Source organism: Lutjanus erythropterus, chromosome 1 (assembly GCF_056507025.1).
Source record: "Lutjanus erythropterus isolate fLutEry1 chromosome 1, fLutEry1.hap2, whole genome shotgun sequence".
In the NCBI taxonomy this organism is placed as follows: Eukaryota; Metazoa; Chordata; class Actinopteri; order Lutjaniformes; family Lutjanidae; genus Lutjanus; species Lutjanus erythropterus.
This window is the reverse complement of record NC_139317.1, coordinates 19,508,415-19,529,529: the sequence shown is the minus strand read 5'-3', so window position 1 is coordinate 19,529,529 and position 21,115 is coordinate 19,508,415. Positions and strand designations below refer to the sequence as shown.

Sequence of the window (21,115 nt, the reverse complement as noted above, 5' to 3'; positions counted from 1 at the left end):
TGTATTTGCACTCAGCTTCCTTTAAAAGTAGGGATGCACAATACTGGATTTTTGCCAATATCCAATATGTCAGTAATTTATTATGGCCAAGAACTGATACCAACACATGCACAGATTTTTTAAAATTAATTTAATTCACCTAGTTGCAGAGAAAATGAAGTCTGTCTTGTAGTGAAATTAACATAATATTATGCTTTCTTTTATCATGATGGCCCACTGCCAAATGCAGACATAAAATACAACGATTTTCTGAATGTACACATTCACTGGACAAAATAAGACAACTACAAACTACTGCTAACACGTTTTTACAGATTCATTGTGATGATTGGTGTGATGGCTCTAAAGATGGGCAATTAAATTTATAGTGTTGAAGGAGTGTTGTTATTTGGCTCCTCCTCGCTTGACTGGCGCTGAGCATTCATTGCAAATAGCAACTTTGCCATCTATTTTGGACACTCACATTGTACGCACATAATTAAAGCATCTTTTTATCAGCCTGTCATATCGACAGAAATGCTCAAGCCAGCTAGCTTCCTTGCTAGTAAAGTAGTAAATTCTGTTTCTAATCTGCAAATAATCTCAAAAAAAAAAAAAAAGGAATTATCATGTTGTCAGTTTCTGGTGTTACTTTTTTTTCTAGTAGATGCATGTTAACAGATCTTGTAATTTTATTTGAGGCCTTTTGCGTTTGTGCATACAACTGGTATAACACTGTCATAAATGAAAACTGAGCCACACAGGATGGTATTTTACTTTTCCTGTTAAATGTCATTTGTAAATAATGTCACTTTCTATGCAAAATGGAGATATCTGTCATTGCAACAGGACTTTTGCTTAGAGGTTTTAATTTTAAGAGCTTCAAAAGGTACATTATTTTTTAAATTATTTTGTTTAACTATTTATAACAATCTATTTTCATTCTCAGTGTTTTCTATAATGGTTTAGCTATGAACCTGTTTTGCTAAGCTTCTTGTGTTCATATTTGTGGTGGAAAAATAAGAAAACCAATAAATAAATTCAAGTAAAATTAAAAAATTCCTTATCACAGATTTGTGAATCATTTCCTTATACGGTAGTAAAGTTTAATGGGATATTTAAGGATATAATAAAGTGATATTACATGTCAATGTAATAACAGTACTAATACCTTTTGACACAGCATCTTCTCAGAAATATCTTTGAATGACATTATTAATTAAATGACTCTTAATGACGGCCATAATTAACAATCATGAAGTTCAATTCACAGTCATTTCAGTTTTCATGAGAGTTTTCATGATAGCTTAATGCCAGCCTTATGCATACCCTTAAAATAACGGGTTACTGTGGATATTATAGTAGCTATATGTGGGCTGGATTTCTGCAGATAGAGCTTAATTAAATTTCCTCCTGCCTGCCATGGCCTTTCATTTTAAAAATCCTGCAAAAATGTGCACCTGCTTTGTTGAGATGAGAATTTTCCCACAAAATCAGCCTTCACAAAGTGTGTGAAACTCAAGAAATCAGGCAGACTGCACAGCCAACCACACTTATCATATCTCCTCCCACTTGTTGCGTGTTCCTCCCTCAAACGCATGTGTGAGAGAGACGCACTTCACTGCGAACACACAGAGGGTCTCTCTGTCAGATGACAGGAAACTGCACTTCCAGGCCAAAGCGTCTGTTTGATAAATAACACACGTGGCTCCGGGGGCACAAAGCATCTCAAAGACTCAAAATGTGGCCCTCAGTCTCTCTGACACACTCTGTGCACACACTCACTGTACACACACGCACACACAATGCTCTCACACCAACTCATACGTACCGTACACACAAACAAACACTAGGTCTCTCTTCTTCACCCTTTCTCCCTCTCTCTTCAATGATTAAAAAACAATATCCAGCTTATAACTGCAAGTTAGTCAGACACCCACACTCATTTGCAGTGAAAGGCAAATGACCCTGGTGATGAGTCATTGCATTCACTCAGAGATTGGCTTTATTCAACACACTGAAATCTCATAAGGCAGAGTGAAGCAGTGGTTCTCGCCATTGTGCCTCTGAGTGAGCTCAGGTGTGCCTTGACGTTTTTCTCAAATATATAAAAAAAAAAAAGAAAAGCAAAGCAAAAATAGCATATAACATCATTAAAATCCACTGAAATCAGACCGATTTCTCAGCCACACACACGCACACACCGTGCAAATTAAAAAGGTCTCCCATGTCCTGTGATCATACTGGGCTTTATATAATTTTTCTTGCAAATCAATAATTATGTGATCCTCAAAAATGAGTTTCTTGGGTGAAGGTGTTGTTATAGTGAGAAGAATCAAGACTGGCGGGAACAATGAATGTGCTCTGTCAGGCAGCTAAAAGCTTCTGTGGTAATAAGTATGGTGACAACAGCAACTGCATTTTATTCATTATGCGTTTCATCACATTAACAGTAAAATTAAAATTGTAAACACCAGGAATCCTCAATAACTAAAGCTAATGAGTAGTAATTAAAAGTCACTTTGAAGTGTGCATGTGCACGTGCATGAGACAAGCATGTAAAGTGTATATGTAAATATGAGGTGGGGTGAGGGTGTGTTGGGAGGGGTGGCAACTACCTTTGTGACCTCAGTTACCCTAAGAATCAAAAAATAGAATCACTTTCTCGCAGTTGTATGTCTCCAGGAACCAGTCAAGTTACAGTTTGCATTCACACCTGTCCAGACTCATATAGGACGTGTAGTAAAGACTTTGAAGGACGTTAATATGGAACTTGCCACTATACTGACCTGTAACTTTGAAGGAATTTAATAAAAGATATTAAGTGTATTTTTTTTTTTTTTTTTTTTTTTTTGCAAAAAAATTGTCATCAAGAGACATTGCTGTTTTCACTTCACTTCAGTTTTTACAGACGAGTATAGAGGGCAGATAGAGAGCTAAACATTATGATGTCACAATGGAGGTGACCTTTGACCCTTTGGCTATAAAACGTCATCACCTCATAATTTTATCCTGTTAGATATTTGTGTGAAATTTTGTCATAATTATCATATTAATTTTTGAGTCATGGCCACAAATGTGTTAAGTGAGGTCACCATAACCTTTGACTTTTGAACTTTGAACCACTAAAATTTTATCAGTACATTCCTGATTCCATGTTATTATGCCAAGTTTGGAGAAATTCCCTTGAGGCGTTTTTGAGACATCGCGTTCATATGAATGGGACGACCTGAAAACATGATGCCTGTCGCCTGTGTGGAGGCGTATATGATGGATTTAAAACAAGAAAGATATAAGAACAAAGAACACACAACAGATATTCTATCTCTGATGAAAAACAACATCATGTTTACAATTTAAGAGAAGCCTTTGATTTCCAGAATGATCATGGCGTTGATATATGCTGAGTATTTAAATGTTATAGATAGTTGTTCAGTTGATAGATAGTTGATAGAGTCATCTGGATGTGAAGATGATGTCTGATTACAAACAATTAGTAAAAAAGAGTGGAGTTTTTCAGACCAACAGTGCCTCATCACACAACAGTCTGGTTGTGTCTACCTGATGACCATTATTATGGTATTACAAAAAAGACAGGGTTTTTTGCATCACCATATGTCTGTGAGTACTGTCACAAACCATACTGTACGGTTCTACTACATAGGTGTGCATTCTACTGCAATATGTCAGTCAGACTGCAGCAGCTGTCCAGGCAGAAAGATAAATCCAGATATCAGGCATCCAGATAAAGACACAACTCGAAAGGGGCATGTCTGTTTGAAGGGGAGGTGTCAGTGTGGAAACGTCCTGGTTAGTGACACACAGTGAACGCAAGTGCTACATAAAGCCTTTCACCAAGGAAGACCCAGACACAAAGCATATATTTTAAGATTGTGAAACCCGTTACCATGACGGTAGACATGAACCCATCTTTGCCTATGCTTTGTCACATTCAAAGGTGAAAAATGGACAGCCACCAGTGCGGACTGGGTGAAGCTCTTTGTCAGACAATTCAGATGTACAGAAACTATTCATTGATTGTACACAATGTCCTAGGATTAGACAGTTACATCATGTTGAACTACTTAACAATGCAGGCTATTGTGCCCAACGTAACCATTGGGTCCATAGAGTCCTTCTAATGTATAGCCTCGTTTCCACCACAGGAACTTTCCCCAGGGACTAGGAAACTTTGGATGAACTCCGTTTCCACAAAAGGGACAAGAGAGTAAATAAAGTCCCAAGGATAATATTTTACTCCCCAAAAAGTCCCTGTTTAGGAGGTAGTACTAAAAGTACAGGAACTTGGACACATCAGTAAGGAGTTACAGCACAGAGCATGCAAGCAGTGGACTCACAACGTTGTTGTTGTTGTTTAGTCATTAATGATGTAAAAAAACAGCCACTGGTTTTTCATATGTCAGCTGATTTATCTACCAAATCTTTGTGGGTCATTAGACCACATTAGAAACACAGACCACAATGGGCTGAAGGAACCTTTTAGGTCCTAAAAAGAAAGATTCAGGTATTTTGGGTGGAAATACAGTTTATGATCCACCATACAAGCAGAGGTGGTCTAATTCTTTTAGCTTCCACCTTATGAGCTCAGCAAAGATCCCTGCACTTCTAGAGGTTTTTTTTTTTTTTTTGGCCCAACCCATCTTATTCTTATTGTGGGTAAGGCACTATGACTGATAGTGAAAATGCTCCTTCCATGCAGTGGTTTAACTCTGTCTGCTACCAGGTAACTGACCTCCAAAAGGAGTTGGATATGGGGTCGGTGATGTTGTTGTGTTGAGGAGGGCTTGTGTGGTCTGCTGCACAACAATTCTTGTGTGCTCTAGTTTAGATCCTTTCAAATACACAACTCTGGCATTGTGTTGTATTAACATCTACAAACAAATTTCTTGCCAAGGGACATGTTGGCCTTGACATATGATGGTAGTTACACAGACCAACACAAAACATACTCCAACGCCTCTATAAAGTGGAGTTTCTAGCACCCAAGTAAGGCATTGAGATTTTTCATGCCCTCAGCCATGATGAGTAGTCATTGGGTTCTGTTTCAGTGATGGCAATGACCCAAATACACACACTGCTTACTAATTTGCAAGGTGTTTTGTTCGTGGTTGTGTGAGGTATCATAACCAAGGCTATGAGGACCCTGTCAATGAGACTGTATATGTCTCATGCAGACATGTGAATGGAAAATTCTCATCCCTAAAAAGATGCTACGGCCTTCATGTAGAGGTTAAGTGGGAGTTTGAATGGGAAAGATGAAAACATAAACATGCAGGAGGATGTGCAGCAGTTCAGGGAACTCTAATAGGTACTGACACATCTTGACCCTTGAGATGCAATCAAGCTGTACCATAAAACAGACAATAAAAAACTAGATAGCATGATTTTACATTTCTCTATAATATGATATAGTCTCACAAACCATACCCATACCATCACCCCTTAATCATAGTCAGAGATTTTGTTTCATTTGACAACTACTTCGTATGTGCAGTGCTAGCACCTAGAGGACTGTGTCACGCTGTTCGACCACACAGATGAATTGGCAAACTCATGTTTCCACTTTGCGGGACTTGTGCAGACACCTTAAAGGTAACATTTTGCACTTTTCACATGGATGTTCAGCCATTGCTTAAGCTAAATGTGGTCAACTGAAGCAATAAATTTCTCAGTGCGTAATATATTGACAGAGAAAGCTGAGTTCTAATACTAGGAGATCTGTTGGTTTTCTTAGTCACTGCACCCACTGATGTTACAGTGATGTAGTTGGTGTTAAGGAAGAACTACGGGCTATTTCAGCTTTGATTTCTAGTCTCCGCCTCGGGGTAGCCGAGGGGTGTTCTAGATGACTATTTTCGTCACCTAACACTGTGTTTTGGCCAACATATATAGCTATAGACTAGGGTGGTGATGCATGACAACATTTCTTCGTAGGTGCTATGACAACTGTCCATGTCAGACTCATGTTGTATGCACGTCTGGAGAATTTAGGTGACAGGATGTTGTACTGTGACACAGTGTCATATTTTTGTTGCGTGATAGTGACTCTTTCTCTTGGTCCATACTGGAGTGACTTGACAGACGAGATAAATTATGTAAAACTGTGTGGGTTAGAGCAAGAGGACTTTATTTCTAAATGCTATGCATACAAATCTCTTAAGAACAATACTAATATTAAATGCAAGGGTGTGACTCTGGATGCAAACAATACAGAAGTTACATACTTTGGTAAGACTTGTAAACAGCCTCATAAAAAAACAAAACAACGTACAGTTCAAGAACATTTACGGTTTACAGTATTTTCTAAATTGTCATTACACAATGTGATAACGCAAAAGGACTTTTGACACCATCACTTTCTGAGGATGACAGGAATGAAAAGCAGCCGCTGTACAGTAAAGGAGAAAAAAAGATTATTTCTGAGGTTATGTGGCATAGGCATACAATAAACAAGAAAATGTCTGAATATATCATAAAACTGTTGAAAAAAATCATGAGATGCAGTGTGTCGGACTGAGCAGGGAGAACATACCGAGAGGGTCAAACATGTATGAGATGTCACAAATCTGTACAGCTCTTCCAGACCAATAGCATGGCATGAGTCATCATGGCAAAATGTGGTCCTGGAGACACCCAGTGTAGCAGGAACCATAGTTAGAGTCACAACTGTGCAAGACATGGTCACGAAACTTCACAGGTGTGTACTTAAGATCAAAATGAAGGCAAGTTTTGAATATGGGTGTGGTCCATGGACGGTCGCTGGAAGTCTGGGTGTATACATCACAGTCATAGCGCCACTTACTGGCAACAGGAAATTACGGGCCCTGTACTCTTACAAACTTCTCCCAGCAGGTTAACCAGATCCACCTCATATGTGGACAGCAAAGTCGTAAGACCTGGATGATGCTACATAGTGAAGTTTATGACTTTTCGTCAAACACCGCTGCCATGATGAATCTTTATTCACTTTGAAACAGGAAGTTGTTGCAATGTGATTGTACAACTTAACTGTTATCGTTTTCATGTTATGAGAAAAATCTTGAAAAACATTTTGTTTATTATTCCATGCCTATGACAACTGACCAGAGGCATTATGTTTTTCGGTCATTATTATGGATCTGATATCTCAAGAGGGAATTTCTTCAAATTTGGTACAAATGTCCACATACACTCATGGATGAACTGAATAGATTCTGGTGGTCAAACATCACTGTGAGTGTAACTACTTATATAAAACTAGTCACATGTAATTAAAATACAAGATAAATGTAATTGTTATCTGGTATCCATTATTGAGAAAAAAATATGTAATTAAATTACAGTCACTAAACAACACTGATTACAATGTAATCAGTGCAGCCAAATATTCTTTTCATTCTTTCTTGATCATTTCAAGAACCTCAGATTCTCTTCTCTGTGAATCCGTTCGGGGGTCTCAACCCACAGGTTGGGAAACTCTGACATGAGTCGTATCAAAACAGGTTTTGGAAGATTCTGTAAATTATGTTTTTCTTTTTTTTATGTATCCCATTCAATAAAATAGTATTTTATTAGGAAATAACTGGAAAAAGAACATCATCAAGACATTTGTAGAATTACAGTCAGGCAGACAGAATAGTAACAATCTTTATTATCAATTCATCGTCTAAATTACCTAATTTCACAGGTTCCAGCTTCTCAAATGTAACTATTTGCTGCTTTTCATTGTTTCCTGTGATAATAATCTTATATCTTTGGGTTTTGGACTGTTGATCAAACACAACAAGTAATCTGAATATGTCACTTCTCACTGTGGGAAACTGTGATGGGAATTTTTCCAGTACAAACTGATAAATTAATCAGCAGCTTGACTGATGATAAAATAACCGGCAGTTACAGCCTTATCTAAAATAAATAAATAAATAGATGAATGTTTACGAGATTCAACACAGGAAACCTCCACAGCATCATCATTTTGATGTATATTTAGTGTGTGTATATTTAGTGCGTGTTTTAGTTTGTACTTGGACGGACTCGTGAGTCGTGCCAGAGAGTGTGCAGGCGGTAAGACTACTTTCTTCTTCTTCTTCTTTTTTTTTTTTTTTTCTTCTTGGCATGGACAAACTTTTCAAGTGATAGTGATTTATTTCACAGGAATGTAAAAGATGCACATGACAGATGTTAAAGAAAACCAAAACGGACAAAGATTTCCTGAGGCAACAGTGAAAAGTGTCCAGTCTGTCTGACCACAGTTTGTACAAGGCTCTTTGCTTAAAAACCTGAATGAACCTGAGCCTCATTTTTGGGCATTAGGCCTGAGGGCTGCAAGTGTTATCTGGCTGCATCAAGTTTACTTTGTTTAAGAAAAGAAAGAATAGTGGAGTGTATGGGGGAGGGAGTGTAACGGGAGTCTTTAACAGGGAGTAAAAGGGACTGAAAGGATTTTGATCCAGTGATATTATATATCTGTCCTGGTCAGGGCAGACAAAAGCACACAGCAAACCACCAGAGAGCAAAGCATGTCATCTGAATAGTATGTCTTCTTTGCAGTGTTGTACATCCAAAGGCTTTGTGTGGCTGAATTTGGCTGGTAGAAGGCACAAAGGAGGCAGTTTGTTCGCCCCTGACAAGTGTGCTTTTATTTGCGGCGGCCCTTTGATGTATAGAGAAACTTTGGCTGGGATATCCCTCGCAGACAAATGCACGAGAAATCCCACTCCTTTGTATTATCCTTAACAATTCCCTCACCATTCACAGCAAAGCTTTTATTCCCTTTAAGACCTTTATTTTAAACTTCGTGCCTACTGTCTGTCTGTCAACTGTAATGGGGAATCTTGTTTGACTGAATTGTACAGAGGAGGGGTTTTGACGGGGAGACGGGGGCATGCAGTTCAGATATGAAAAAACATCACCTGACCATGTGACATTGTTTATCAAGAAAGTTTGGTGGTTATTTTGATACCTTCAAGGCAGTAAAGACAGGTGTAAAAATATGAAAGCGTATGATAACAATGGTCTATTTAGCAGCTTCTCTGGAGTCCGTCCTCTTCAGCAGATGGAGTTTGCCCAGTTGTTAAATTGTTGGTGCTTACTTTTCCATTTTGTCGAGCAATTTAAAGGAATGGCTCAAAATTTTAGGATCTTTTGAACCTAGTTTAATTTCTCAAATTCTGAAAATTTTGCGGTGGCATCACAATGTTTGTTGTGTTTAAAAAGTGCTTTCATCAGGCCTTTATACACATACAGGTCTGGACACTGAGATCAGAAAACATTATTTGGATTATTTTGTTTAATTTTTCCAAAATAATTTACAATGGCTTTCATTTGTATGTTTTATGTAAATCACATTAATTTAAATTTTTTCAGCACTGAAGATCAGGTGATATGAACAAAAGCTTCAGAACAGCTTCTAAAACCTTGTGTTGAGATTGTTTCCTTAATTTATGTCAAAAATTAAATCTAAGCTTTGAATTACTTTCAGAAAAACTGAAATACTTTGAAGTAACATGATGATTTTCCAGTTTTGGATCTTCATTCAAACAGCCACATGTTGCTTCATGTTTGATTAGCAGTTTTGAGTGTAATTCCAAACGCACACTTTTTAAAATCGGTAATTTAAACAGACAAGGGGAAGAGTAAGTTCACAAGCTGACACCTGGGAGCTGCCCGGTATCCTGCCACAGTCTCACACTGTTGTTACTGAACAGTTGGGACTCCAGTGACTCTGTGCAACAGCACTTTGACAGTTGCTGTTGAGGCAGAGCACAGTGTTACTTCCCTGCGCAGCTTTCGTCAGCCAGTCCGGGGATTTGAACTGCCGGCTTCCAAGTCACGAGCCTCCACCACCTCCTCCTCTGCACGCTGCTGCGACTGTCTTTTATATCAGGCGACCAGTAAAACAGCTAAAACTCTTGACCCGTCCATTCCTGGGCACCCACAAGTGCTTAAGCAGATAAAGATTATATTCATCACATAGGCATTTTAGTATGGGGGTCAGGAAATAGGGCTTTTACATAAAAACATTGAAAAAACTGTTTTGTTTTAAAGCCTGAGTAATGCTGATATGAGTTCTGCAGGGTTGCTGACCTCGTCTGACTGTATATTTTAAGTTGGCTTATGCCGGATTTTACTGCAAGGTATTTACAACGGTTAGTGGTTACACTGGAAACTTAAACAGCGACTAACTATTCTAACAATCTAGGAGAGTCTGTGTTTTCTTATTCAAAGTGACAGAAGATGTCTGTGGGCTCGACGTCCAGTTCAGAAATCTGTTACAAGGTCAACAGCGTGTGCTGCTTCAGTCCATCTCACTGATGTTGGCCTGAATCACACAAAGTGAATATCTGAACTCGCAATCTACCACCTACCTCCTGAGTGTGCACAAAGTATTGCTGTGGAATGACTTCCATACATCTGCAAGCTATAAAAATCACCACACTGGTATTTTACCAGTGTGGTCGTCTTTTCAGTCAATTTTATGACATTTCAGTATGTCTGACTTCTTCTCTACAGTCGTAGGCACGGAGGCATGCAAATAGGACTGACTATTAATGGCCACATCACCAAATCAATCAAAGCCTTGTATGCAAACAGACTTAAAAACATTTTATTATTTCTCCTTTCCTTGTAGAGTCCAGCAGAAATACTGAGGACGAGAGACAATCATGCAATGTGAACATCTCCGACAACGTGTGTTACATATATGTGCTGCTGCATTGAAGGTCAGTGTCTCATGCTTCTACAGTGCAATATTTGGCTGATCATAAAGGGGCTACCATTTGCAGAGTTGCCTTGCATGCAAAATTTCAGGTCACTACCACTGGGAACCAATAATGCCTTTGGCTAAGCAACAAGATGCAAATACATCTATTCAAATTCGCACCACTCCGTGCACATTCAAGCTTGCACAAACACTCGCACACAATCTTATCTCAGAGCACAACGCTGCAGAATTAAAATACACTGCAATCATTTCAATCCTGAATAAGTCTCAGCACTGGGGCGATATTTGATCTGAGACAAGATTTGGATCCATATTTCTGTGTTTGATTTTTTGTCGTCCAACAAATGAAACTTCTAGATATTTTAAAGGGATAGTTCAGATTTTTGGAAGTGAAATTGTACTCATAGTAGTCAGTCAGTATTACCTATAATAGATTGCAGTCAGTATGACCCCAGTTTGGTGAAACAGAGAGAAGTAACAGAATAGAAGCTGAGCTTTTTACTTTTGTAGACAGGGTCAGCAAAAAAAGGCAATTTCACTGTTTAAAAAATAGTTTCAAGCTATAATATCTAACATTTCCATATTAAAATGTCTAAAGATGATAGACACGTGTTACATATTTTGTTTAGTTGTATACTTACATTATCCCAAATGTTTCCGACAATGTTCAAATCTTGTGAAATGTGTTTCCTTCCAGCCACTCATTGCCATAACACAGGATATATCAGATACGTCAGAGAGTAAGGAAGGAAGTTGACACACATGACCAAACATGGGGCACCCGGGTAGCTCAGTTGGTAGAGCACATGTCTAATGTGCTGAGACTGTGAGTCCTCTGCAGTGGCTGAGGGTTCAGTTCACACCTGCAGACACAATCTCTCTTTCCCTTTCTTCTCCTGACTACAACTGTCCTACGAAGGACAAAAAAAAAAAAAAAAAAAAAAAATATTGAATGACTAACACTTTAATCACAACATTACCCCGTCCGTGAACATAATTTCTAGTCACGTCAGATGGATTTTCATCTGCAATTGTGCTTGAAATGAAGAATGAATGAAGAAAATAAATCCCATGATCCTATGTTAGTGGGGGAAACGTGATGCAATGCCATACAGACTGCCCTACATGCTAGAAAACTGCAATAAATTTAAAAATGAATAAATAGTTGATAGTTTCCTTTGTGTTTTTATTACAGAGGTACAGTAGTTGTTGTTCTTAAAGTCACAAAATAAACCAATTTTAATCTAAACCAGAGGTTGGAACTCTTCTACCATAAATGCATTATGACCTTTTGTGCTCTGTGCCCTCTTATTTATTTATTTATTTTCAACCTGTCCCTCAGACAGCCTGAGTATGCCACTGATGGCGGAACTTACATATTGTGCATTTAAATGTAATTTCAATGTATGCTATATTTAGAATACTTTCACCGCTTCACTTTTCCATCTGATGAAAAGCCAAATATCACTCTCTCCAAAGCCACCAAACCCTTTGACAAAAAGAGTCATATTACCTTGCAGAACACAGGAGTTTGTGATCTACCACTGCCCTGAGAGGTTAGTAGGTTTGTGTTAATGTGTTATTTTGGGGTTTTCAAGGATTGCTTCAGATTCACGGAAGTCGCAAACAATAACACAAACAAACCGATCAAGGCAGTGGTATATGAGCAGCTCCCATCTTCTGCAAGGTAAAATTACTCAGTGGTTTCCCGCTGGAAAAGGCTGTCTAACAACAAGGTAAACAGGTAAAATATTCTAAATAAAGCTACAATTTTTTTTAGGTGGGATTTTTTTAGGTAGCTAAAATATGTTTTGCGGCTGACCCTGTTTACAGCAGTACATTGTTTAGCTTCCTACACCAGTACTCCTGCTGTTTGTCCAAACTGGGGATATGCATTTGGTAATACACTGACTACGGATGAGTCCCTCGTATAACCACGCTTCAAAAAAATTCAAACTCCCCCTTTAAGTCTAAATATTTGTGTTTACCCTCCTTGTTGCCTGCTGTACTCTGGCAGCATCTCAGTCTGGTGGCAGGCCCAGATTGCCCGTCTCACCCAGGCAGTCATAAAGCTAATGGCAGACAGGCAGCATCCTCCACTCCAGGCTGTCAGGCAGACGGAGGTTAGTCAGAGTTAGGAGATCAATGCACTTATATGTCACACCCAGAGCTCCAGATCTCTCCCCTCAGGCACTAAAGACAGAGTTTACATAGTCACCTGGTGTTTAACGGCTAAAAGATGGTCTGCAGAAGACAGATGATACTGTACGCAGCAAAGCCAGATAGAAACCCTCAATATCCCACCAGCACATTCAGTTCAATTTCAGCCTGCTAAGCCACTGGGGCAACCCAAATATCATCCATCCCTGACACTGTCCGTCACACTATACATAGAACGGCGAAATTAGCACAAATGCAGCGCTCGCCATCAGTGTGAAGTATGGTGGCAGTAGGGCGATTATTTACGGGCTGCATTACTTTCTGAAGACCTGAGCTCTGAGTCACCGATCGAGCCTGATAATTAATTCCACACTCTACAGAAATATTATGAAGCTGCACGACAGAATGACAGATGTACAGCATGAAGCACATTGTCAACAGGGTGACTGGATTAAGCTATTTTGAGTGAATAAAAAGAAGAAATTATGTTTTCATGTAAATGAATCATAACTCAATATATGTGGCAGCTTTTTTTTCATTAACCACACTTTGTTTCACTGAACTGAAGAGACTTGAGGTACAGTAGTTTGATTTGCCAGTGTGTAATCAGAGTATTTGTTGTTTTCTGTCTGCTCTTTGTTTGTCCCAGAGCTCAACTTCCTGTAGATACAAGAGGTAGAAGGGGGGGGGGGATCTGACAGTAAGAGATAACCTGCCATCAGCCGGCCGTCTATTTTTAACAGCAGGTACTAGTAACACATGACGTGGGGCTCTTGTTATCAATATTTATGGAACAAAGATTAAGACAGAGTAATGATACACATAGCCCTGACTGGATCTGTCCTCGCTTAATAGTTGTCATTACGGCGAGGGGGAGGAAAGCGCTGATAGACTCAAAATTTTTCGGCTGGCACTCTACATTTTAGTAATGATTCTAGAGACCAGACAGGGCCCAAATGTAATTAGCAGACGTAAACAGGGAAGTCTGATGACGGCCGTGTTAAAATGGCTTTAACAATACATTTTTCTTTTTTTTCTGGTGATTAATTTTCTACAGTTGTCATTTGAGGAGGTGGAGCTGGGGATTCATTTTCAGGCTTTTATAGACACGTTGTTGTCAGCGCCTCAGGAAAGTTTGGATTAAATCACATAAGATCACATCTTAAAAGGACAGTTCAGCCCCAAAATCAAAAATTCATATTTGTCCTCTTACCTGCAGTGCTTTTTTATCCAACTAGATTTTTTTTGGTGTGGGTATCCACCGCAGAGATGTCTGCCTTCTCTCCAGTATAATGGAGCTAGATGACACTTACTTTATGGTGGTGCTTAAAGCAAAAAAACAAAAAAAAAAACAAATTTAAGCTTAACAACAATATCTCTTTTCAGACATCATGACCCAGTTACTCAAGATAATTTAAAGACCTTGTTGTGAGCGATTTCATGTAGGAACAACTTTCTGTTTATCAAACTACACCTGCCAACAGCATCACCACGCAGAATGAAGCATGCATCTACTCATGGATGAAAGGCAACTGAGCTAAACGGAGTTGTAACCTCTCCTCCATCAGTAGATGCACACTTCCTTCTGAGGGGTGAGACGGTTTGAAGGTGTAGTTCAGTACAAATTAAATAGGTCTTATGATCCAGTATAATCCACAGACGTTGTTGTGAGCAGCACTGAACTACACCTGTCAATCGAATCACTGCACAGAAGTAAGTGTGCACCTATTCATGGACGAGAGCTTACTGCTCAGTTGAGGAGGACGCCATTAATGTTTACCTCCCACGCTGTGTGAGATGCACTTGGCTTTCGATGGTGCATAAAGAGCAAGAACATCTGTGTGTGGAGGAGGTGTGAAGGACGTATGGGTCAGACAAACATGAACATTTCAGCCCAGAGAATGGGGTTCATGTCCCATGTGAAAACCAAAACTTTGTTAAAAATTTTAAGGTACATAATGTCACGTGACTCGTATCCTGTCACTTTTGTCTCGCAGCTGCTTCACCTAGTACATAAAATATTTACTTTAAAGGGCCATTCACACCACCTATATATAACTGTAAAAGTATCATTTTAAAAATCGTTCGAACTTAAGTGGATAGCAGTGTCCACACCACGACTATAAAGCTGCAGCCTGGACTCAAACCATGATCTAACGAAGAGAACTAACAAAGTAGTTTTGGTGCCTACATCTACCCAAACTGTGATGTTTCACAACATTAACCACATATTTAAAAGGCTTTCTGGCAGCATCTTGTCCATCTATCCATTCATCTGTTTTCTTCCTCCTATCTGTGGACGGGTCACAGTGGCAGCAGGATAAGCAGGGTATTCCACACGCCCCCCTCCCCTGCCACGTTTTCCAACTCTACCTGGGGGATCCCAAGACAAGTTCTGGGTCTACCCAGGATCTCATACAGCCAATAAAGGGTACCTTTTGCATCGGTACGAGATGGAGGGGGGGGGGTGACAAGGTATTAAACAACTTAGGATAAGAACACATTGCTCGTCCACGAGTAGATGCATCCTTCTTCCTGTACAGTGATACAGTTGACAGGTGTAGTTTGGTAGAAAGAAAAAAGTTCCTACATGAAACTGCTCACAACAAGGTCTGTGGATTATCTTTCAAAGTTTTTCAAATGAATTTTTTGGTGCTTTGAACACCATAAGCTGAGTACCATTATATTCAAGAGAAGGCAGACATCCCTATGACCAATAGAGCTTGGTGTCATTTTAAGTTATGATATCGGTACCAATACCAGTACCCTTAAAGTAATACTGATACCAATAGAGTACTTCACATGATAATGTGTTTATTTTTCTTCTTCAGTCAATACCTTTCATCTGAAGAAAAGCATTCCCAAAATAATCCTTTTACATTGTCTGCATTTATTTCCTATGCCACAGGTGCATAGTATAGCCGTAGTTTGAATGCTTTGGCAGCATTTTGGCACTCTGAACTGCCAACTATGTCAAATATACTCACCACCTTCACCTCACCACCGTCACGCATCACATTAAAATAGAAGAATGGTTGTGGTGATTGGCAGTGAGTAAAACCATACAAATTGTCATTTTTTTTCTAACTCTGGGTACAAAATCGATCCGGTGCGGGTATCATTTGACTGGAGAAGTTTTGATATTTGGTACTTGGTTATTTTGGCCGATACCATAAAAGTATCGAGTGCCAAAACCCAGTCCTAACGACTTCTATCTCCTATGGGTAAGAGGTGAAATATGAATTTTTGATTTCAGAATGACACTTTCCCTTTAAAGGCAGGTTGCTGCTTTGGGAAGTAAAGACAAAACACAGAGTAATAACAACAAGTGATAATAATGAGCTATTAAACCACTACAGAGCGATACTGTGACCGTTCCTGCTATTATTTTTATGCCATACATCTTCTTTGCTGTGTTTACTGAACCTAATGAACATCAATATCTATATCTATCTCTGCCTTTCTTTACAGACCACAAAGATCTGTAATGGTGCAACATTTATCACCATATTTAGCCCACGGTGTGGCCCGTTGGCTACACATTTTAATAACACTCCCTCTGCCAAAATACATTCCACTCAAAACACTTAAAAGTTCCAAGAGTAGAGCTCAAAAGAGGTGAAGTATCTTGGCAGACCATAGAGCAAAATGCCATGCAGTCATATGCAGCCCAGGGGATGAAGTGATTGATCTGTGACCTCGGACTCAGCCATAAGATATTGTGAAGAGTGCGGGGGAGGGCATGGATAGTGGAAAAAGGGACGAGCATGAGTCAGTAACAGAGTCTGCGAAAAGCTGTGGGAGCAGAGGAAGTGTTAACAACATCACAAGTAGGAGCAAGTCAAGTTACCACGTCAGGAAGCAAAAAGGACCGTGGAGTAGGATGATGGTAGGAGCCCTGAGAGGTGATGGGGACACATACATCCCTAATCATTTAACCATGTGAAGTGAATGAATGGGAATTGTTCATCCGCAGCATGTTGATATGTGTTACCTCTCTCTTTTACGTCACTCCCATTTATTAGTAGCCTGTAATGAGTAGCCACCGTGTGAAAAGCCTACATTAAGAGAGGAGTGAGTTCAAGGATAATAAGCTATGTGTGACTCTCAAGTCCAGCACTTGTTGCCTGTCTGCCTGCCTGTGTGGAAAAAGTGCATCTTTTCTAGGCAGATGAGACTTATAATAAAAAAAAAAATGATTCTAATTTTATCTGATTATGCCATCTTGTGTCTTTGAGACAGAAATGTATTGACAGAAACTGCAAAGAAAATACTTTTTTTCCTCTCTTTTGGGCCACTGCCTCTACAAGCAAGATGACAGAGTACATGCGTAGTCAGACCAAATTAGAATCAACTATATTTGCCAAGAAAAGACTTTTGAATCAGAAGTTTTGGTGGTACAATATTGACAAGTGGCACTGACAACAGAAACTTTGATCTTTTTTTTCCCTCTAAAGCAGATGAAATCCTCAAATTGACGCATTTTTCTGTAGGTATAATGAGGAAAGGACAGTGGTAAAGACATGATTCATGTGTAGAGGCGAGTAACAGGTCTCCATAAAACACTTTGATGAGCATATTTTTGTTTTCTCAGAGAGAAGTCCATGGATTTGTCAGATTGCTGCTATTGTCTCCTTGCAGACGCACGCCTACAGGTTCCAATAACGCGCCACCCATGCGGCGTGATTTCCATAAACTATGACCAAAAAAAAAGTAATTTATACCACAAGAATGACACTTTTCTTTACAAGCTCTCTCGAAAGTTTTGGGCTGCTGGCAAAGAGTCAGACAAATATCACCTATTACTCATGTTACTTCGTACATTTGGGGCTTCACTTGCAAGCACAGCGCTTCGTCACTGCATAACAATCAGATGGCTGAGTGTTGGCAGTGCAACTGATGGAATTTTACTGAAAACAGATTTCGCCTTTTGAACTTCCCAAGATATTCCTGATCGAAAAGTGTCACTCCTGGCTTTAATCGCTCTGATCGCTCCTCTTAAGTGTCCTCTGGAGGACGTGGATTAACTTTTTTGTGTGATTTTCTCTTTATATCTGTCCGCAGAATTTGCCAAATGTAAGTATATCCGAGAGTGTTTGGTCCTGCACACAAAAAAGCGGAGTGGGGGGGTTTCTTTTTGAGCAGCAACAAGTTCCTGAAGAAGAACTTGACAGGCAGACACAGGGGCGCTATTTTAATGTGATATTTGTTTTGTAAAAAAAGCGACCTGGATGCTTGAAAAATCTAAATGACCAGCTGTGCGTATGCGTAATAGGCCTATATTATGGCCCTTCGCCAAAGAGGGAGTATAATAATACAAGTGTATAACACAAACACGTGAATATGGATTTTTTGGGATAAGTTTCATGTCTCTGTCACTGCGGATTTAGAAGATTTGAGGCAGTGAACGAGCGATCAGTCAGGAACTAGTAGTCTCCCCCATAAACTTGGATTGCCGTCGCTTATTTCAATCACGTAAGACCCCTAATGGCGTTGTCCGGGCGAGGGTGTTACGTATATCTGTACAAGCTTTTTCTGACAAGCCCGGCTTCTTGTTGATATTTGTCTTTTACTGTAGAGCCACCAAGGTGTTGCCTAAGAGAGTTTAAGCACGCCGATATTGCAAAGGGTTATTAGATTCCTAAGTCAGCGAAGTGGTGGGCGATCTACTGAGCACAGCAGAAGTTCTCATATGATGACTTCAAACAAGACACATTACCTACCAGCATCTGTTGGAGTGAGTGGATATTAAGACACTTCTATCTCCAGGACAGCGTAGGGAGAAAATGGTAAGTAACACACAGCACATAAAGGATGATTACCAGTTAAAATAGTCGTGCCTTTGCTGCTATTTAGTCTGGCAACGCATTGCTGGAAGGGTTGGACTCAAGTCGCTACTTGAGAAACTCAGTACATCGAGACCCATGTCTGTCTGATGAGGCTGATGTTGACAAAGCTTGTGTGAGAAAAAGATTGTGTGGCATTTCTCGGCTCAGGATATGCCGGTACAGTGAGAGAGGTAAGGAAATATTACATTGTGTCTGCGCGCAATGATGTAGGCTGAGAGGACTGTGTGTGTTGCCAGTGAGGGTGCTTTATATTTTATGCATGTATGTATGTTCTTTTTTGTGTGCGGTGTCCATGTTTAAAGCAACATGTGCCACTTTACCTGTGACACTTGGCCATATAAGCATGACATTTTTGGAACAATGGGGCTCTGAATCAGCGGTGTAATTTGGCGTGGAGAAAGAGTGGACCCCTTTTTTAATTTGAGGCGCATATATTCACTGAATTGAACCGGCGTTTTGTGATATAGGTGCTGTTATCTGGAAGGAAATGTCCGACTAACATGTGATCAAATATTAACAGGGACTGGTTTGGCAAGGAGGGGGGAATACACGTGACAAAGACGCGGGGAAGCAGCTAGAGTAAAAAAAAAAAAAAAGCAGTTTAAAGTGGGCACTCAAACAAAAGTATATAGATATTTCCGTGGCCCCTCACAGTTACCCCTGGCTGTGTTATGCTTTCAGCACGTTGGACAGAGGCACCGGAGTCGTGCATGGACTAAAACGCCGAGTGGACGCCAACTCTCTTTCTCTCTCTTTTCTCCCAGCCCCCCCTTTGCCAAAACCTGGGATTGTTTTTTCAACTTTTGGTAAGCTTATTCTGAGGGGAGCCTGGTGGTCTGTAAACGGGAGCCAAAAAATTTAAAGAGAAAAAAACAGCAGGAGGAAAAAGGAAAAAGGAAAAAAAAAAAAAAAAAGAAAAGAGCTTGTGCTTTTTAAAAGATGTCATTGTGAAAGTTGAAAATGTTAGGTCGTCTGGTCTTTCGCACACCACATCATTCTCGGTTACCTATAAGCCCCCCCACCACACTGCGTTAAACTTTGGGACATGCAAGTCTTGGTCGCGGAGATCTAACCACGCACATAGTGGTTGTCAGCCCCCTTGTAAAGGTAAGAGCACAATCCATTGTTTTCATGTCACTCTTTTGTTCCTGTCGTCTTTATATACGGGCTTATTCTTCTTCTGGCTTTCTTTTCTCTAATGAACTTCGGCTTTATAAAACTACACAGCATGCAGCCTTTTCGCCTTGGCAGTGTGTCTTAATTGTGGGCATCAGTGACCGAAATAACTCCGATATGAAATCCGATCCAGGTGACCAACATCTCTCCTTTTTTTCTTATAATTTTGAAATTATATTAATGGAAATACCGGTGCGTGTGCATTCGTACAGGCGTGTGAGGCGTTTAAATTGCGTTTTCGTGCTGCTTTTTTTAAAACGGAGCATTTTTTTTTGAAGCGTTTCTGGAGTTTCCGAACACACTGCCTGCTGCAACATAATTTGCGTAATCGTTGCGTTGTGCCTAATCATGCTCCCAATATGGGACTTAAGACGCTGCAGTGATCCTTCCAGCCTGCACGAACTGGAGTACTGATGTTGGTGCATATCATCAAATTGTCTGGAAAAGCCTCTGTCTTTCTTTCTCACGTCTATCTATCTATCTATCTATCTATCTATCTATCTATCTATCTATCTATGCTTATTTTTTTTCTTGTTTGGTCTGCTGCATTCATGTTTTGTCTTGATGTCAAACCCTCTGGATTTTGTTATCGACCAAAAATAGCCCTACTCTTTACCCCTCCACCGCCCCCCCCCCTCCCCATCCCTCCCTCTATCGCCCCCCTCTCCTCCCGTCATCGCCATCAAATCACTTGTGTTTTTACTACGACCGCTCCACGGTTTCATTCATAAGGTGCTTTTCACTTCACCTGCTACCCTACCCCCCTCTTTTGTCCATACACAGCTCTGTGTCGACCTGTCAAACCGCATGCATGCAGACTAACGGATAAATAATGTAAAAAAAAAAAGAAAGAAAGAAAGAAAGAAAGAAAAAGAAAAGCAAAACAATTAAATCTTGCTCGTTTTGATTCGTGCACTTTTGCGCCTAAAGCGAGGCTTCCTTTACAGTACAGGCGATACAAATTGTTCTATTATTCCTGTGTAAAAAATTACAATAAAAATGGGCGTGGTCAAAGTGCATCCACTGACAGATGTTATGGCTGAATGTGATGGAGAGGGAGAGATAAGATGGCTTGATATGCAATTGTTCTGGAGGCATCGATTTTTTTTTTCTTTCTCTTTCTTTTTTTTATTTCAGATTAACGCCTGTATGCGTAAATTGTCACGTGTAGCTGATTTAGACGATCATCGCCCAAAAACTGCCCCGGGATTTTATTTCTCTGCTCTCC

General features: G+C 39.8%; 1 protein-coding gene across 5 annotated transcripts in view; it reads left to right on the top strand.

The window, feature by feature from the left end:
* Window positions 1-21,115, top strand: part of bdnf (brain-derived neurotrophic factor) — a 43,647-nt gene that overhangs the window by 8,168 nt on the left and 14,364 nt on the right. The window contains exon 2 of one of the 5 annotated variants that reach the window (XM_084716066.1): window positions 10,610-10,700. In XM_084716066.1, the coding sequence (XP_084572192.1) occupies window positions 10,644-10,700 (57 nt within the window). In that variant the 5' untranslated portion in view covers window positions 10,610-10,643. Of the gene's footprint in view, window positions 1-10,609; window positions 10,701-18,428; window positions 18,652-18,746; window positions 18,882-19,052; window positions 19,518-19,623; window positions 19,819-21,115 lie in introns of those variants that run through there. The other 4 variants (XM_084716074.1, XM_084716108.1, XM_084716099.1 and 1 more) reach the window with 4 other exon arrangements.